At 34.5% G+C, this 16766-nt stretch overlaps 1 protein-coding gene across 2 annotated transcripts in view; it reads left to right on the top strand.

The window, feature by feature from the left end:
• The window catches only part of LOC139130643 (Krueppel-like factor 12), a 77839-nt gene extending 62078 nt beyond the window's left edge, over positions 1-15761 (top strand). For both annotated transcript variants that reach the window (XM_070696386.1, XM_070696387.1), the window contains 2 exons: positions 2185-2408; positions 5791-15761. In XM_070696386.1, coding sequence (XP_070552487.1) covers positions 2185-2408; positions 5791-5963 — 397 coding nt within the window. In that variant the 3' untranslated portion in view covers positions 5964-15761. The remainder of the gene's footprint in view (positions 1-2184; positions 2409-5790) is intronic.
• The last annotated feature ends 1005 nt before the right edge of the window (positions 15762-16766 follow it).

The following is a 16766-nucleotide window of genomic DNA, read 5'->3' as shown; positions in this document are numbered from 1 at the left end:
AGTTCATTTTTCAAAACATCCAATGTTTGAACTGCTTCGATATGTACTGTATTCGTCCAATTCTATGATCCCTTTTCACAGCAATCACACATGTAATCACTAAAATGAAAATTTTCCCTAATATCCGCTAATTTATGCAATGTAACTCAAATTTTTATGCCAAGGATTTTAGCTCACATTTAGTATATCAATGTGAAGTTATCGTATAAGCTGAAGTCGGTGGTGTCTGTATGTATGTATGTCTCTATGTATGTGTGTATGTATGTATGTATGTATGTATGTATGTATGTATGTATATATGTATGTATGTAATATAGTATGTCAGTCAACATCAAAAACTCACGAACCGCTGCACTATTTAGCTTGATATTTGGTGTGTTGATGCATCCTGGGCTATAGATAGGATATTGTTCAAATGAAGTTTGCACTGCCAAAATTATGCAAATGAGCATGAAATGTGAAAATGGTTAAGGATTAATAACTCAAGAACTGCTGTTTTGATTACTTTGAAAATTTGTGTGTAAGTACCTTAGGTGAACCTTATACAGTTTTACGAATATTATGAAGATATCTTTAATTTTTTTTTTTTTTGCTGAATTTTTTGGTGATTTTTCTCATTTTAAGTAAAATTTCTTCTTCTCTGAAACCGCCAGCCCAGTCGCTTTCAAATTTGGGTTGGATCTTTGCAAGGGTGTTACCCTTCTAATTAGTTGAAATTATGACAACATTACAAAAATTACTATTTTGGGCAATTTTGTAATTTTTGGTCAAAAAATCTTTAAAAATAGTTTTTTAAAGCCTCTGGACAGACACCTTTTATATTTGGTGTACATATGTCCAGGGATGACAATAGTTGGATATGTGGAAGTGGTCCTGAAATATACAAAATTTGTATTTTTAAGACAATTTAATTCGTCATTTTTGGTCAAGAAAACTTGTTCTCAAAGTTACTTGTCATATAGCCTTGGAATTTGGTACAAAAGTCCCGAGGGATGTTGTTAGATAAATTGTTGGGAAACCCCCAAATTTTTATATTTTAGGTAATTTTCTCAGTTTGTTGCCATTAAATGACCTACACCAACCAAGGATATGTTGTGAGATAGTTTCGAAGGCTGTGGACATAATTTTGTCATATTTGGTATCAATTTGTAGTAAAATTTGATCCAGAAAACAAAGCTGAGGTAAATATTTTCATTGCGGATCAATTTTTGCAACGTTTCCATGTAGGACACATAAGAATTGATGAGAAATTTGGATCCAGGATAATTCCAGATGATGTAATCACCCCACAATGGAAGGCATTTCAGTATCTATAATAATTTAAGTGCTGTTTACATTCGAATGATAGCATTCATAGCATTAATTAAAAAATCTCCAAGGTTGTAAATACCGTATATTTCCTGCCATCTGGCCTTATGTAAACATGGTCAACCAAGGGGTGGAACATTTGATATTCAAGGGGAGGGGGGGTAGGGTCTAGAAGATTGATGAGGCAGCATTACATTTTACCAGATCCCTTGTAAATTTTCCCCCTCTTTATTTTTTTCCCACTCTTCCATACTTTTCTTTTTCTTGCTAATTATTTGTCGACATTTGCTTATGTATGTAGGATCTGCTTGTCCCCTTGCTATAGAAGCTGATATGCATGTTCCTAAAGATGACCTCCAGTATCTAAGTTGCAGACCTTATTTGCTTTTGTCATTCTTGTTTTTCTGGTTTAAATATTTCTTGAATGGACACGATACATGAAACCATGGCAAAAATGAATTAATGGTCATGACCATTAATTCATTTTCGCCATGGTTTCATTTAATTTGTCGAAAATCGGGGTCGAATATATGCATGTTCACCCATTCAATCAGCATTTTTCAACATATCAAACGATATAAGCAGTATCTCGTATCAAACAAAATTCATGAAAAAATGGGCGACTTTGTCCCTTTAACAAGTGGGGACTGTGTTGTCAACGATGACTTGTTTCATACGTGCCAACTTTTGTTGTGGTTCTTACGAAGTGGTTGGTGACCCGGTTGTTTAGCCAATCAAAAAGTTATAAACACCAATCAATGTAAAGAGACTTTTATACATTGGTTCTAACTGTTTCCGCCTTTCACTGCAGTGGATGTTATAAATTGAGCAGTATACATAAATTTGTAATTAAAGTAATCTGTAATTTCTCAACAGTCCTGATCACTTTCCTACACCAGTACAGCAGCATAATAACCAGTTTCAAGAAGGTTCCAATAAAGGATTATCTTCAGCAATGTCGTCATCATCAGCCCATCAAGCAATTGAATCACAGAGTGATGTGGTCAAGAGGAAAAGGCTCCATGTGTGTGATTTTGATGGTTGTACAAAAGTATATACAAAAAGTTCCCACTTAAAAGCCCATAGGCGTACTCATACAGGTGAGTAGTTGAAGGTACAAATGGTTTTCTGCAGTGCAAGCGCCAACTAGATTACATGGTTGAGTTCAGTAGGTCAAGATAAATTTATTCTTTTGCTAACTTATGAAGCTCTCATCTTGTCAGTGTAATCCTAGTAAGATTGGGATTCTAAAAAAGTAGATTAGATTGTCATATGATCATTTAAGAAGTTTCATAGTAGATACAGAGAATGATGTGGTATGAAAATATTACATATCTGTTTCTGTTTCTCAAATAATCCAGTGACAGCATTCCTTGCCTTAACCTAAGGGTGCACTGCACCCAAAACAGTGTATTTTGCTCATAATCATGTTTTGCAAATATTCATTTAATTTTAATTAATTTGTTAACCCAATATTAAAATATTTGTTGGGTTCACCTTTTAGCATGTCAAGCAGTTGTAAATTGCATGATCAAGAAGTGTTAATTTATGCAAATGTATGCAAATCACCCAATTTCCTTGCTTCTCATTCCTCCCCATTTCAAGATTTCCAAAGAAGTTAACTTCACTCTGCCTGGGTCAAATTTTCTAAAATTTTAACATTATATTCTTTAAATGCTATATAACAATCAAAACAACTATTTCCTTTTGCAATAAAGTGTCAAAAATATGCAAGTGAGTTCAAAAAGGGCAAAATCCCGAGAATTGCTAAAATGCTCTAACCAATTGACACATTGGACAAAAAACTTGGAAAACAGGTTCCTTTAGGTAACCTTACATAGGCATGTACAAATTCTGGTGAAATTTGCATGTTTGTATTTTTGGGGCAATTTTTGGTCAAAAATCTCCTTTTCCATCCTCGGACAATTTTCGTCTGCCATCTTGCCTTCTCATATTGCTTGTCGACTTTTTATCGGAGCATGTTTTCTTTGCCAGTTGAGGCTGTATCCCCAAAAAACGACTCAACATGATGAATGGTTACGGGAGTCAAAATAATCCCACACAAATGGCCGATCTAGCCCATGTATCATGTAGTGGCTAGGTTCAGATCAACCAAAAGTCTCATACAGTGAGTAATTTGGATGAACGAGAATTCAAGCTTTGAAAAGAAAAGCATTTCGGTGAAAATTCAAACCAAAAGCTATATTCTGACACAGAAACCATTGAATTTTGTATTTTGTATTGTCAATTTATTTCATCCACCAATTTTTCTGACAAGACCCTGAAGTGTTAAGCCAGTCGCCACAATACTAATCCACGTCACGTACATGTTGTCTGATGTTACCCATGTGATCACAGGCATTTGGCACGTCGCTTCGCGATCCATATTGATACACAGTAATACTATATTTACTGTGAATCAGTACCGATTGTGAAGCAAAGTGCTGCATACCTGTGCATGTGATAACCTGACCTACTTTCAACGTTTTGAGGCCTTGAAACATAGACAACGGGACATGCTGCTGTACTGCTTGTAGTTGCCGATGCTGATCGCATACTTCAAGACGTATGAGAAACTTGTCCGACCATCGGGCTGGTAAAATTGAATTTTTACCAGCTCGGCGTCAATTTTTACCCAACCCGGGCAGGTGGGCAGGCAGCATTTTCGAACACTGTTAAACAGTATCAAGGTTGTAAAGAGTTTACATATTGTACATTACCTGCCATCTGGCCTTTGTATCTCTGTATGTAAACATGACCAGTACTTGGACCGATGTCTTTGTGCACACAATTAACAATGAATCTCAATTAAAGATTCAAAATAAGGTCAAGATTGGAAAAGATGCGGTCTTTTTCACCACAGTGAACATGAATCAGTTAATCTCAGTTTCATCATCCTTGTGTTATTGGTTTTTCCATATTGAGCAATGACACTGCAACTCTTGTTAAATTACTTAGAGGCAGTTTGGTGCATACTATTGTCATGGAGCTGTGACAGCATTGTTACCATGAACCATTGAGATCATGAACAGCCAAACACTACCATATATTTAATAGCTGGCATTTTCTTTCATTTTGATATGCCACATCTGATCAAATATTTTATTATTAATTCTTTATTTCGGACAATGAGCATGTCCATATATATAAATGATTACAGAATTGGGGGGGGAAAAATGATACAAAAATGGTGACATCAAGAAAAATTCATTTATGGCTCAGACCATGAAGATACATTTCTGTACAAAGAAACTCAGATTAGAAGACTGAATTATTCATCTTCTCCTCAAGTCAGAAGTGAAGTACACAACATCATACACCTGATGTATAATTAAGTTTTCACTCATAGAAATCCTCTTCATCAAACCGTTGATTTGCTTTCTAAGCAAAGCGTCAAAAGTGTCAATCCTACATATACAAACATAGTACTGGCGCTAGCACGTCTGTCATATCGCAGAAGTATGCGACCGGCGTTATTGTAAGCAACTTTCAATTGTTTCAGGGCGCATTTATTATAGCTGACCCATAAATTACCACCATACAATTGATAACAATGTGCTTTAAATAGTTTACACTTAACACTATGAGAACACAATGAAAATTTTCTCAAAAGCATGTTAGCAGAGATATAAAAAGATCTCCTCTGACGCTCTATCAGAATTGTCACTGAAGGTATTTGTCAACAGTTAGCCGAGGTGTTTTTCTTTTTAACAAATCTCAGTTTAACTCCATTGAGATAAACAGCCGGAATATGTTCAATCATACATCGCTTGAGAATTATATACATGTATACAGTTTTCTCTGTATTGAAAACAATATCATGAATATTGCCATAGTTACTACATATATTTAAAAGTTTCTGAGTTCCTTTCACTGACGGGCTTATCAGACATATATCATCTGCATGCATCATATGGTTAACAAAAATACTACCCATGTTGCAACCAACCTTAGAATTAATCAATCTATGGCTCAGATGGTCCATATACACATTGAAAAACTTTGGAACAAGACACCACCAAGCTTCACACCGTTTTAACAGTAAAATGTGCTGAAATACAGGACCCCCATCGAATAGAGATTTTCTTCATTTTATACCAGGTTAAAAAGTATCTCACATAACAAATAGGAACATTACGGTTGATCAGCTTCTTGAATAATGACAAGTGATTCACACGATCGAAAGCTTTAGAAGCATCCATAAAAGTAACGATAAAATTGCTACCATGACTTCTATAATAGCTAATGACCTCTTTCAGGACAAACATACATATATTAGTAGAATGACAAGTTTTAAAAACAAAATGGTAAGGTGAAGATCCAAGAAATGACTCAATCTTATTCAAAATGAATAATGCAAAAACTTTCGAATAATAGAAGACAGAACAAATATGAGCACAGTGTCCTTTATGTTATTTTTTATCAAAAGACTTCTTTCAACAGCCCCAATGACATGATACATTTCTAAATTTCTATTTGCAGGTGAAAAGCCATATAAATGTACGTGGGAAGGGTGTACTTGGAGATTTGCAAGGTCTGATGAGTTAACAAGGCATTACAGGAAACATACTGGTGTTAAACCATTCAAGTGTACACGATGTGAGAGATGCTTTTCAAGATCAGATCACTTAGCATTACACATGAAGAGGCACTAATTCAGTGTCTGCAATCAGTCAACTTGCATCGGTATTTCATAAGTTTCTTTCAGGAGTGCACTTTGCAAAGTTTTTATTTCACATGATTTGTCATACATTTGATACAGGTTCAAATATGTTTACAAATTAATTACAGTGTATTGAGTTCAGCTGTCAGCAATGTGGAGATTCCCATGCAGGGTGATTGTCCATTGTCATTAATAAAGTTAATTGTTCTTGTCTGAAATTGCTGACCAGAACATTTTCATATTTAGTGAACAAGTCCCCACAGATAACCAAACTTGTGTTTTTTTCTATTCTTTAGAAACTGCGTGATGCAGATTTCTTTGGTCTAATCTTCTGATTTCTTGTCAAACATCTTTTCTACCACTACTGTTTCAAAAGCTTTTGAATACCCTAATTTATATTTGTTCAGATTAGCATAGAATTTGCTTGGTACATTTTGAGAATTTTCTGATGCTTTTATTGGAAAAGGTCTAAAAATGCGAGGTGCTACAGATTTATAAATTGGTTTAACTTTCCTATGAAATAACCTATTCAAATTCATTCAAGTGGTGATGAACTTTGCATGGTAAAGTGTTGAGTGGATGTGTGCATTCTTTGGCAAAAGATCAAAAATCTCTGAAAATGTGCATTTGACATCTTTGGAAATGGGTTTGTAGGTTAAGGAATAACTACAATGGAGTGTTTCAAATGATGATTAAATTTTCATTTGCATTTTTCTAGGGCCTATTTGTTCATTCTATATCAGCATATCATCTTCAGCTCTCAGACTACTTGTCTTATAATTTTAACATTTTTTGTAACACGTCTATTTCTGAAACTTCTCTGACAGCTTTCATACTTACTCAGTCAATAGATTCATTGTGATACTTTCAGCTTTGTCTACTCATTTAATATTTGCTTTTGTAATTATTTTTTGTCTGGAAATGACTGTTTCAGTTTTCTTCATCTTTAATTTCTGCTACCAAATATTATTTGAGATTTTTCAAGTCACACTGTTAGAAAGTTAGGGTCAATTATGATTTCCGAAATTTTGTCAACATGAAGCATAATCTGTGAAGTGTTGAGTACTAAATGGATTGAGACATTGTTTGCTGATGGTTTTCTTTGAAAAATCAGAAGGGAACTATGTCATCTCCACTAGGTCACTTATTAATGCCTACAATATTATTGAAGTGAAATATTATTGAATTAATGTAAAAAGGAAATTAATACATGTTGATGTAGACAGTTTGTGTATCATATGTGTAAATCAATTAATCAAGAAACTTAATGATGTTATGAGAAAACCAACCAACTTTGCTATTGTACTAACCAACACATATAATTATAAGGTGTTCAACATAACTATTCCCAGAGTATCAGTACTGTCCTCTTTAACTTACTTTAATATTTTCATGAGTTCCTAATGACATGATGTTTGTTGATAAGTTTGATGAGATACCTGCATTAATTCTGTACCTCCCTGTCAAATTTTTGGTGTAGTACTAAATTTGAATCTTTTTGGCTTTGTTATCAGTGACATGGGGCTTATAAGATAGATTGACTATCCCTCATCAGCTTTCATCATCTGTTAACTTCACTTCAAAGTCATTTGTATCTTGAATTTCTATTCAAGCTTGTTAGTTCTGGTAGCTTCATCTTAATTTTTTGAACAAGGTACAATATTTGCATCTTTTTTACAATGCATGCATAGACTATGCTTTGCTATATCAGCTACATGGGGCTTGTCAGATAGGTTGATTGTTGTTCCCTGTCTGTCATCATCAGTTAACATTCCACTTCTCTCAGAAATCCTTCATATTTTGTCAACAAGTCCCTATGCGCAGACCTTATGCGCATTTGTTCAATTGATAATGAAAGTTGATCATGAAAGTGTTAAATATGTTTTTGCAAATGATAATGAAACTTGCAATGTGCAAGTTTCTTGAGCTATATTTGGTCAAAACCAGTTTTTCTCTTATACCGCTTGTCTGTTAGCTTTGAAATTATGATCAATTCTTGAACATCGACAGACAATAATTTTGAAGAATTGTACACCTTGTAGTTTCGTCTTATTTCTTTGAAAATCAAATTTGATTTGCATTTTCCAAGAGTTGACATGATTCAGTTTTGTTCAAATGATTGAGTAACTTTGTGTTAAAGCAAATTTGCAAACTTTGTCATATTTTGGTCAAACATGTTCTTTTTATATCACTTCTGTGATAGCTTTTAAATTATGACATGTAGCTTAGTATTCCCTTATGAAGCTTTGTGAAAGTTTACATAAAATAGAAATATTTGTATGTAAGGTTTGAAATTGTTTTTACAATATTTTATTTGGAACAAATCTGTAGCTCATAAACTTCTAATTCAGAATTCGATTTTATATTCATAGCGCAATCTCATTTATCTTTGTTCATATTGAAATATACCATATTTTCAGAGTTGGTTAAACAGGTCTGACTCCATACATTTGGTCCAATAAATTTTAAATTTGGCCTACATGTTTCTGTCTCTGAGAAACTGAAAGGATGCCACCAGGTGTTTCTATGAATCTATGCATCTTGAGTTATTTATTACTCAGAAAGTGGGAAAATATCCAATTTCTCAAATGAGCAGAGATCAGAAAGTGGATATTTGTAAGTTGTTTAGAGCTGCCAGACATAGAGACAGTTGAATTAATGATATATGTTATGAACAAGTCTTTTCATGTAAAGCACTGATTGTTAACTACCTTCTCAAATAGAGGTAACACTATGCTAACTTCTGAAAGCTGTGTTTAGTTTTTAGATGGATGTTCTCCTCTTTAGTTTCACCTGTTTACTTTGATTTTAGTTTCTGATAGTAAAGTAGTGGTTAAATCTTTGACAGGTTCCCTCAGATAACGTCATTCTATTTTGTTCAAAATGTGATAAAATTTGCATCTGCAGAATTTTTGGCCTAATTTTCTCATCGTAATTGAAAATTTTTTCAGACACTGTCCGTCAGATAGTTTTTCAAATATGTAATGCAGCTTTTTAGCAATGCCTTCATCTAGATATGCAAACATTAGTATGACATCAGCATATGTAGATTTTTGGACCAATTTTACGATCTACTGTCAAACAATTTTGCGGTCTACCTGTCAGATGGCTTTCAGATTTGTTACATGTAAGCTTTCTATGGATACCATCATCATGTTACTCAAAAATTAGCAGCATATTTGCATATTGAACATTTTTTATAATTTTTTATCTTAAAAAGTAATACGAACAGAGATGTAGTGAATATAGCAGGTAATGTTACTTCCATAAATAGGTTATTTCCGTCAAACTCTTCCATCAATTCCTACACAGTCTACTTTGGTTTCAGAAAGGGGTTTATGGCTGAGGTTGTGTTACTGGCAAGAGAACTATATGTCTTGGGAGTTTTATAGAATGCAACTGCAGTCTTTTCGTTAATGTATTGTTGGTAATAATGTGAAAATGGATGAGCCTTATTTGGCAAGTGCTAACTAGTGTGTAAATATGCAAAACAGGCAGCCTTATACCAGTAACTTGTGCATGCATCTGATATAACATTGTCTCAAAGTTTACAACTCAAAAAGCCATACTTTGTACAATCTTAGAAGTTGTACATGTACCCAATTTCACAAATAGGTCAAATACTTATCATGACATGAACTTTGGTTACAGAGTACATGAAGTGTTCACACAATGTAACATGTAACCCCGAACTGAAAATTTAGATGTCAACGCTGCAACAGGAAGTGCTATAGCTGTGGGAACGCAGCTATCTGTGGTGGGGCAGCATGCATCTATGCAGGTCATCTGAAGGTCAACCCTGTGGCGGGGTTGATCTTTTGATGATAGACACATGCTACCCCATCACAGATAGCTGCGTTCCCGCAGCTAGAAATGCTAGTACTGTCATATCATAGACGGTCAAGAGAGTTTCTCGACTGTCTATGGTCATATTAAAAATGCTGACCAATGAGTTCTGGCCATGGAAATTTTGCATGGGTTTATACGAAAAGGTTTAGCTAGATTTGCTTCAAAAACTTGCTGGTCAAGCCAAAGAAATATAACATGAAGACATTTAATATAACTACGTAAATTGTCAATGAAGCTGAAGAAAATAATGCTGCAAGGAAAATGACATGACACATACAGACATCTGTTTAGCAGTGATGACTGATCGGATTCTTGATGCATAAATTTTGATCAGGCATTACTAGGGTGAAGTTTGGCTTATTCAAAAAATGAACTCTCTCATTATAAGAATTATACTACAAAAGATCAAAACCTAGAAATTTCACATCTTGTAAATCAAGGTGAACAATATGATATGCCGGGAAAATTACATCAAAAACAGAGAGAGTACACAGTGCTAGTAAGAAGAATGTGGAGACCATGGCCAATATGATGTTTGCAGTGCATAAATTTAGTTAGTCCTACAAATATGAAGTTTGATTTCCTCTAACAATGTACTGATCCAGTTCAAGAAATGTAATGAAGAAAGAAAAAAGAAGCAATGTCATATGTTTTTAACAAAGTTGAAATACATTTATGAGAAAGGTGGGTAATTTGCACAGAAACACATGGAGAGAAGTGTCTCATCAACCGTATGTACGCAAAAGCCAATAGAGTTCACATTGTGTAAATTTAAATTTAGTTCATCGCTTAATGTTGAAGTTTGGTAGACACTGTAAAATGGTAGTCCACATGGTCAAGTCCCATTTGTGTTTACTCATTAAAAGTAAACATAACCTAAAAAATTGGCTGACAGTTTAGGCCAGAATGATGACTTGTTTATATTTTTGAGAATGATGCAATTCCTGGATTCTATAATACAGAAGCAGCCTTGATAGTGAAGACAAAAAGGGGATTTGTTCATATATTTTGAATTCTGATCTCACAAATATTGATGCAATCAATCATAATTTACATGCTATTTAATTTGTAATTGACAATTGGATAAATATTAACTTCTTCCATCTGTTGTATGCAAATATTTTATGCCACAGTCATCAATATTTCAGTTTTGATATTTCAAAATATTAAAATCCCCTTGATTTGTTCAAAGCCTAACTCTTTTGATGGCTTCAATATGTGACAATAGTAAGTGATACTCTGCAAACTGTATCAACAAAGCTGAGTTCTTCCGATTGTTTATTTTTGCTGTATATTTATTTGTTAACAATCTGAGAATCCTATCAGTGTTCTAAAATCATAAAAGTTGGATGAGTGGACCTCTCAGTGGCAGTGTTAAAGTGTTATGTAATAGTTAATTAGGTTCATCCTTGGTCATGCATCATGTGACACACAGCAGTATACAGTTCACGATAAATACGAAGACATGGTTTACTCCATCATAGTTGTGAATGTCTGGATGAAATGTCATTCCAACATTCACTTCAAGCTCAAGGTTCATCAAGAGATTAAAAATACTCATGAATATTACCAACAAACCAATGTAGAAACAACATCAAGGATTCCCCATAATTGTTGTATTAATTTTCATGATATATTAGACAATATTAAATTAAACAAAAGACAATATACAGATTTGAATGATGATGGCGGCCATTTATTGATACATTATGTGATTCAAAAATTGCCATTAAACAGTCTTGTACAAGAAAGGTACTGAATTGACTCAAACTTACATGATGGCTGTTCAATGGTCCAATTGATGGGATGATTTAAAATATGACCATAATGAGGCCTTGGTAAGAGTCCCAAATCTTTGTTTCAACATATAAGGCTTTTCAACTATGTTTCAAGTATAACAAATATTTTGGACAAGCAGATGGAAATAACCACCATATGAAGGGGAAGTTCAAGATAAACTGTTTTAATTCAATTTTTTCAATAAGTCATTAACCTAATGCCTCTGGTAACTCTATAAATAAATAAAAGGTCCTTCATAATTTTCTGCCAAAGTTAGCTTAGGATATTTAATACCCCTGTATTTTTATACTTTATGAATTAATTTAAAGAAACACCAGTAAGGTCTACAATGATTTCAGTTTCATATGCTCAGAAGATCATGCTACTCAAAATACATTTTAGAAAAAATGGTTCTGTCACCTGCTACGATATGAGACAGTACTGGTACTGGTGGAATAGTGGTAATGACGCTGTATGTAAAATTTAACTTGGATGGTAGACTGTCGTCACTATGAACTCATTTTATAGTAATTTGTGATACAACATCTCAAATATTGTAACTAATGTTTATATGTGTGACTTGGAGGAGAGTCCAATGATATGACAACAAGGGTTTGGATCTGGTGTTTCAAGGTATTCCGAAAGGAACACTTATATCATAGAGGGAATTTGTAATGTTTTAGCAATGTTAGTTGTAAGGGAATACATGATGATGCATGTACTGTACTTGTGCTCACAGAAAGGGGTTTCAGTCATTTATGCGACATCTTAGAAGGTGACTGTATGTTGATATCTGTCAACTTTTCTGTTCTGGTTACTTGTAAGCAGAAGAAAGGATCTAAGGCTGAAAATTTATTCTATCTACTTATTTTGAATGAACACGGTGGGTACCATTCTGTCTGTCTGCACTTAACGGGGTACAAGGTCAAAGTTAACTCTGTCTGCTTTAATGTGGGATGGACACTGCTGAGGGCACCATTCCTTAATTCTGTCTTGTTATTCTGGTCACATGTGTTAAAGCAGAAGTAAAGGGAACGTCACTAAGGTTGAAACTTCATTCTTTATCTGCTTCAATATCTGGGATGAACACAGGGGAGGGGGTTCCATTCCATCTGTTTATTCTTGTTGCTTGTAAACAAAGGTAAAAGAGCAACGCAGAAATTGTGTTCTGTCTGCGCATCGGATAGACACAGGGGGGGATGTACCATGTATTCTAGCCATCTGTTTATTCTGGTTGCTATGAAGCATTGTAAAGAGAACTATTGGAGGAGAATTCATTCTTTCAACTTCATATCTGGGATGCGCTCATTAGATGTGTTTAGTAGCAATTTAATGTAAATAATCTGTGTTTCTTTGTTGAAGGTAAATGTTAACTAAACTCATCATATATACACTCATTGGCAACACGTACTCTGGAGCGTAGTTGTTGATGGGTCTGACGGCAAATGACTTGTGTAGCAACAATGACCAGGTCACTTATTTCCTCAATACTGTATGAGGGAGTGATAGGGAGTGATAGGGGGTGATAGGGAGTGATAGGGAGTGATAGGGGGTGATAGGGAGTGATAGGGAGTGATAGGGAGTGATAGGGGGATTCGAGCTTTAAAGGGGTAAGAACCATGCCAAACTTAGCTTACTCTGTCACCACATACCATTATTTGATTATTCTACCATTTTTATATCATTTTTTGGTCATTATTTTGCCAATATTTGATTACTTTATAATTATTATCTCACAGTTCATTTATTGTTTTCAGTAATTTATTCAGTATAAAAGATTTATTTTGATATTATGTCATCATGATTATGCTGTTATTTGCACATTATCATGTCATTACTTGGACAGTGTTTCCCATATTGGGGGTTTTGATCATTACTGTCTCATTATTTGGTGATTCTGTTGCTCATATTTGGTTGTTTGGTCATTATTATAAAACTTAATAATCATTATGCCATTATTTGGTTACTTTGTTGTAATCTGTTGTTCTTATGTCATTAGTCAGTTGTTATTTTTGATTGTTTGTTTGCCTTTATCTCATTATTCAGTATCAATGACTTTATTAGTATGTGTTTTTCATGGAAATTATGTCATTATTTTGATTACTATTTGTGTCATTATTCAGTCATTATTTATTTGTGAGTTTTAAACCTCATTATTCAGCATTATCTTGATTTCAAATTTATGTCATAGTGACACTATTATTTGCTGATTATGTCTTTATTATCTGTCCTATTTATTTTACCCACCAAATTCATACCCAGAAAGCATTGCACAAAATGGTGACCTGGGCAGCAGCAAATAATTCCGCTGTGTCTTTAACAAAGTTTTCAAATAGCAAAATTGGTATTGACCACACTTCTTCCCCTGTCAACCCAACGACAATGTAGACGTTGTTAATGCTTTTCAGGATGCACTCTTACTGCATGTTTTTTCTACCACAGTGTTTACAGGTTGGAATTTGCTCTTATGGCCTTTTCTTAATTGTAAGCCTTGACACACTTACCAGTTGTGCTTTGGTGTATGGAGCAGCAAAACAGTGGATGCTAAGAGCAGACTTAAAGCAAAGCTATACTAGGCAACTCTTTGAGCAAATCAATGCAGTAAAGGCAGTGCATGAAGGCAACCCAACTAGTGCCGTTACACCAGGTGACTCATGTCAGGCAATGCATCACTAGTGTCCTCACAAAAGCTGATCAGACACTCTCATTACATAGACAGTCCATCATGTGTAAGCTTATGGATCAAAGTCATGATGATTCAACCTGAACAAAATTTCCTTTTGAAATCAAATTAATAGAAAATAAAGATTATCTAAATATTAATTGAATTAAAGAAAATTTTGAAATTTTCTTAGAGATGTGTTTGTTTCTGAAAAAATCATGACTTCGGCATGCCTTATGTAAGATGAAATTTGCTAGAGGACTGACATCAACAAATAACATATTTGCAGTCCTGGCCGTTTCAATGTTTCTTTTGTTCTATGACCACGCTGTATTATTGATTCCCTTATGTTAATTTTTCGAATTGAAACAAAATCTTTTTCAAACAACTGGACATATTGTTGACAAAGTTTGTGGTCAGCTCACAGCTCATGAACAAGATATGGTGAAGGAATTTAAATTGAAATTTCCAATTTCATGTATCTAAACCTGGTCCTCCCTGGAAATCAGTCTTTATGAAAAATGAGATAATAATCCCTTGATAATAACTGAATTAAGATAATGACAACCAAATAACCAAATATGAGCAAAAATATCATTAAATGATGATAAAAAAACGGCCGAATAACCCAGTAATGGCATATTGTGATGACATGCATTCAAAATAAAGTCATCAACTCTGAATGATGAGGTAATGAGACTTAATAATCAAATAATAATTGACTAATGATATTCCAAAATAACAACATAAAAACTCAAATAAGCAAATAATGGGATAATAATGATAATATAAGTTCAATGGTTCTACTCCGGAATAAAAAGGACGCGATGCGTACGCCGTTCTACATATTCAGTACGCCCAAATAACCACGTGATGCCGGTACAAACAAACCCACATGTGAACTGAACGCGTATGGAAATACACGTACGTCTGTACGCGTTTGCGCACATGGCTTTGTGTGTACCGTGGTCGATTCGACTTCCGGGTTTGGCCTATTATAGGTATCAACCTAATTTTGGCACTGTTCTCACCCTATAGAAGCTGGCTACCTTTTACCCTTTCTGCCACAAAAATCTGTGTTTCTGCAGATGTAGGTTATCGATTATTCATGAATAGACAGAGGTTAAATTTCAATGTGTGTGTGTGTTCATTTATAAATAAGATGCCTGAGTTACCATTCTTTCATTCTGTCAATCTGTTGACCAGAAATGGAACTATGATTATAGATACATGAACATTTACAGCGTTTTCAAAACTCGGCCCCCTTTAGATCATTCTACAGCAGTTAAATGTTTGAATACCATGTAAACAAGTAGTATAGCACAGTCAGCAGAATTTGCGAAACTTTAGAAACAATCACAGGGGCCGTGGTAAATACTGTCCCTAGGGGTCGCGGCCTGGGGTAGGGGTGTCTTCGTCTAAGCACATATTGCTTGTTGGTATTGTTTATTTTAATATATTTGGACTATGATATTGCCAATAAAGATTCGTACTACCAAATTTGGATGTCTTGGTCTTATCTTTAATTATAGCACTCAGGTTTTGTAAAGATTTCATTTTCTTCTTTTACAGTGTCATGTATTTGTCCTTTGATCACCTTATGCTAGTTTTCATCACTGTGTTGCATCTATTATCTGATGCATTTGATTGCCTAATGCACCAAAGCAAGCAAGGGCAAGTTAGTGAACTGTGGATGTTGTCCAGGGATGTTGTCAGCAGATTATCATCGGATTAACCTTTTCAATGTAAACAACAAACACAGTTATATAACAGTGTATAACAGAAGACTGTTATATCCTTGACAGAACAAATGTCAGGCCTTGTTCCCTTACTCCTGCTCACAAGTAGCTAGAATACGGTAACCTTCTTGTCCATCCATCCACCATGAGCAGACAGAACAAATTTTTGGCCTTCTTTCCTTTACTTTTTAAAATTAACTGACATAAACAAACAGACGGAGTGGTACCCCTTGCATCCATCCCGGATACGCAAAGTGAACAAAGTTTTAGCTACTACAAACTATACTATCTACAAGCCATTGGGATGGGATACTGTCCGTTTTGAAAACCTCTATACCTACAGACTTGAGTTTTGCTGTGTAGATGCAATGTATGATCATGGCCATTTATCTTCTTTTAATTTTTTGATATTGTTGATGTTCTGTAAATTCACTCAAGAAAGCCGTTTTTGGTAAAAAATCCCCTTTATAACCGCTTGTCATACAGCTGGCTTGGATATTTTGTATACAGGTCCCTAGGGATGACCTTACTTAGATTTGTTCAAACTGTGGTGAAATATGCAAGTTTTTATTTTTAAGGCAATCATTGTTCATTTTAGTTGTCAGACAGCTTTGATATTTGGTAAGCTGATCCATCTTCTTCTTAACAGCTGGTCAGACAGCTTTGATATTTGGTACACTGGTCCCTAGGGATGACCTAACTTAGATTTGTTCAAATTGTGATGATATATGCAAATTTGTATTTTTAAAGGCAAATGTTGTTATTT

Source organism: Ptychodera flava, chromosome 4, assembly GCF_041260155.1.
Source record: "Ptychodera flava strain L36383 chromosome 4, AS_Pfla_20210202, whole genome shotgun sequence".
Lineage (NCBI taxonomy): Eukaryota > Metazoa > Hemichordata > Enteropneusta > Ptychoderidae > Ptychodera > Ptychodera flava.
This window is presented reverse-complemented; position numbering and strand designations above follow the sequence as displayed.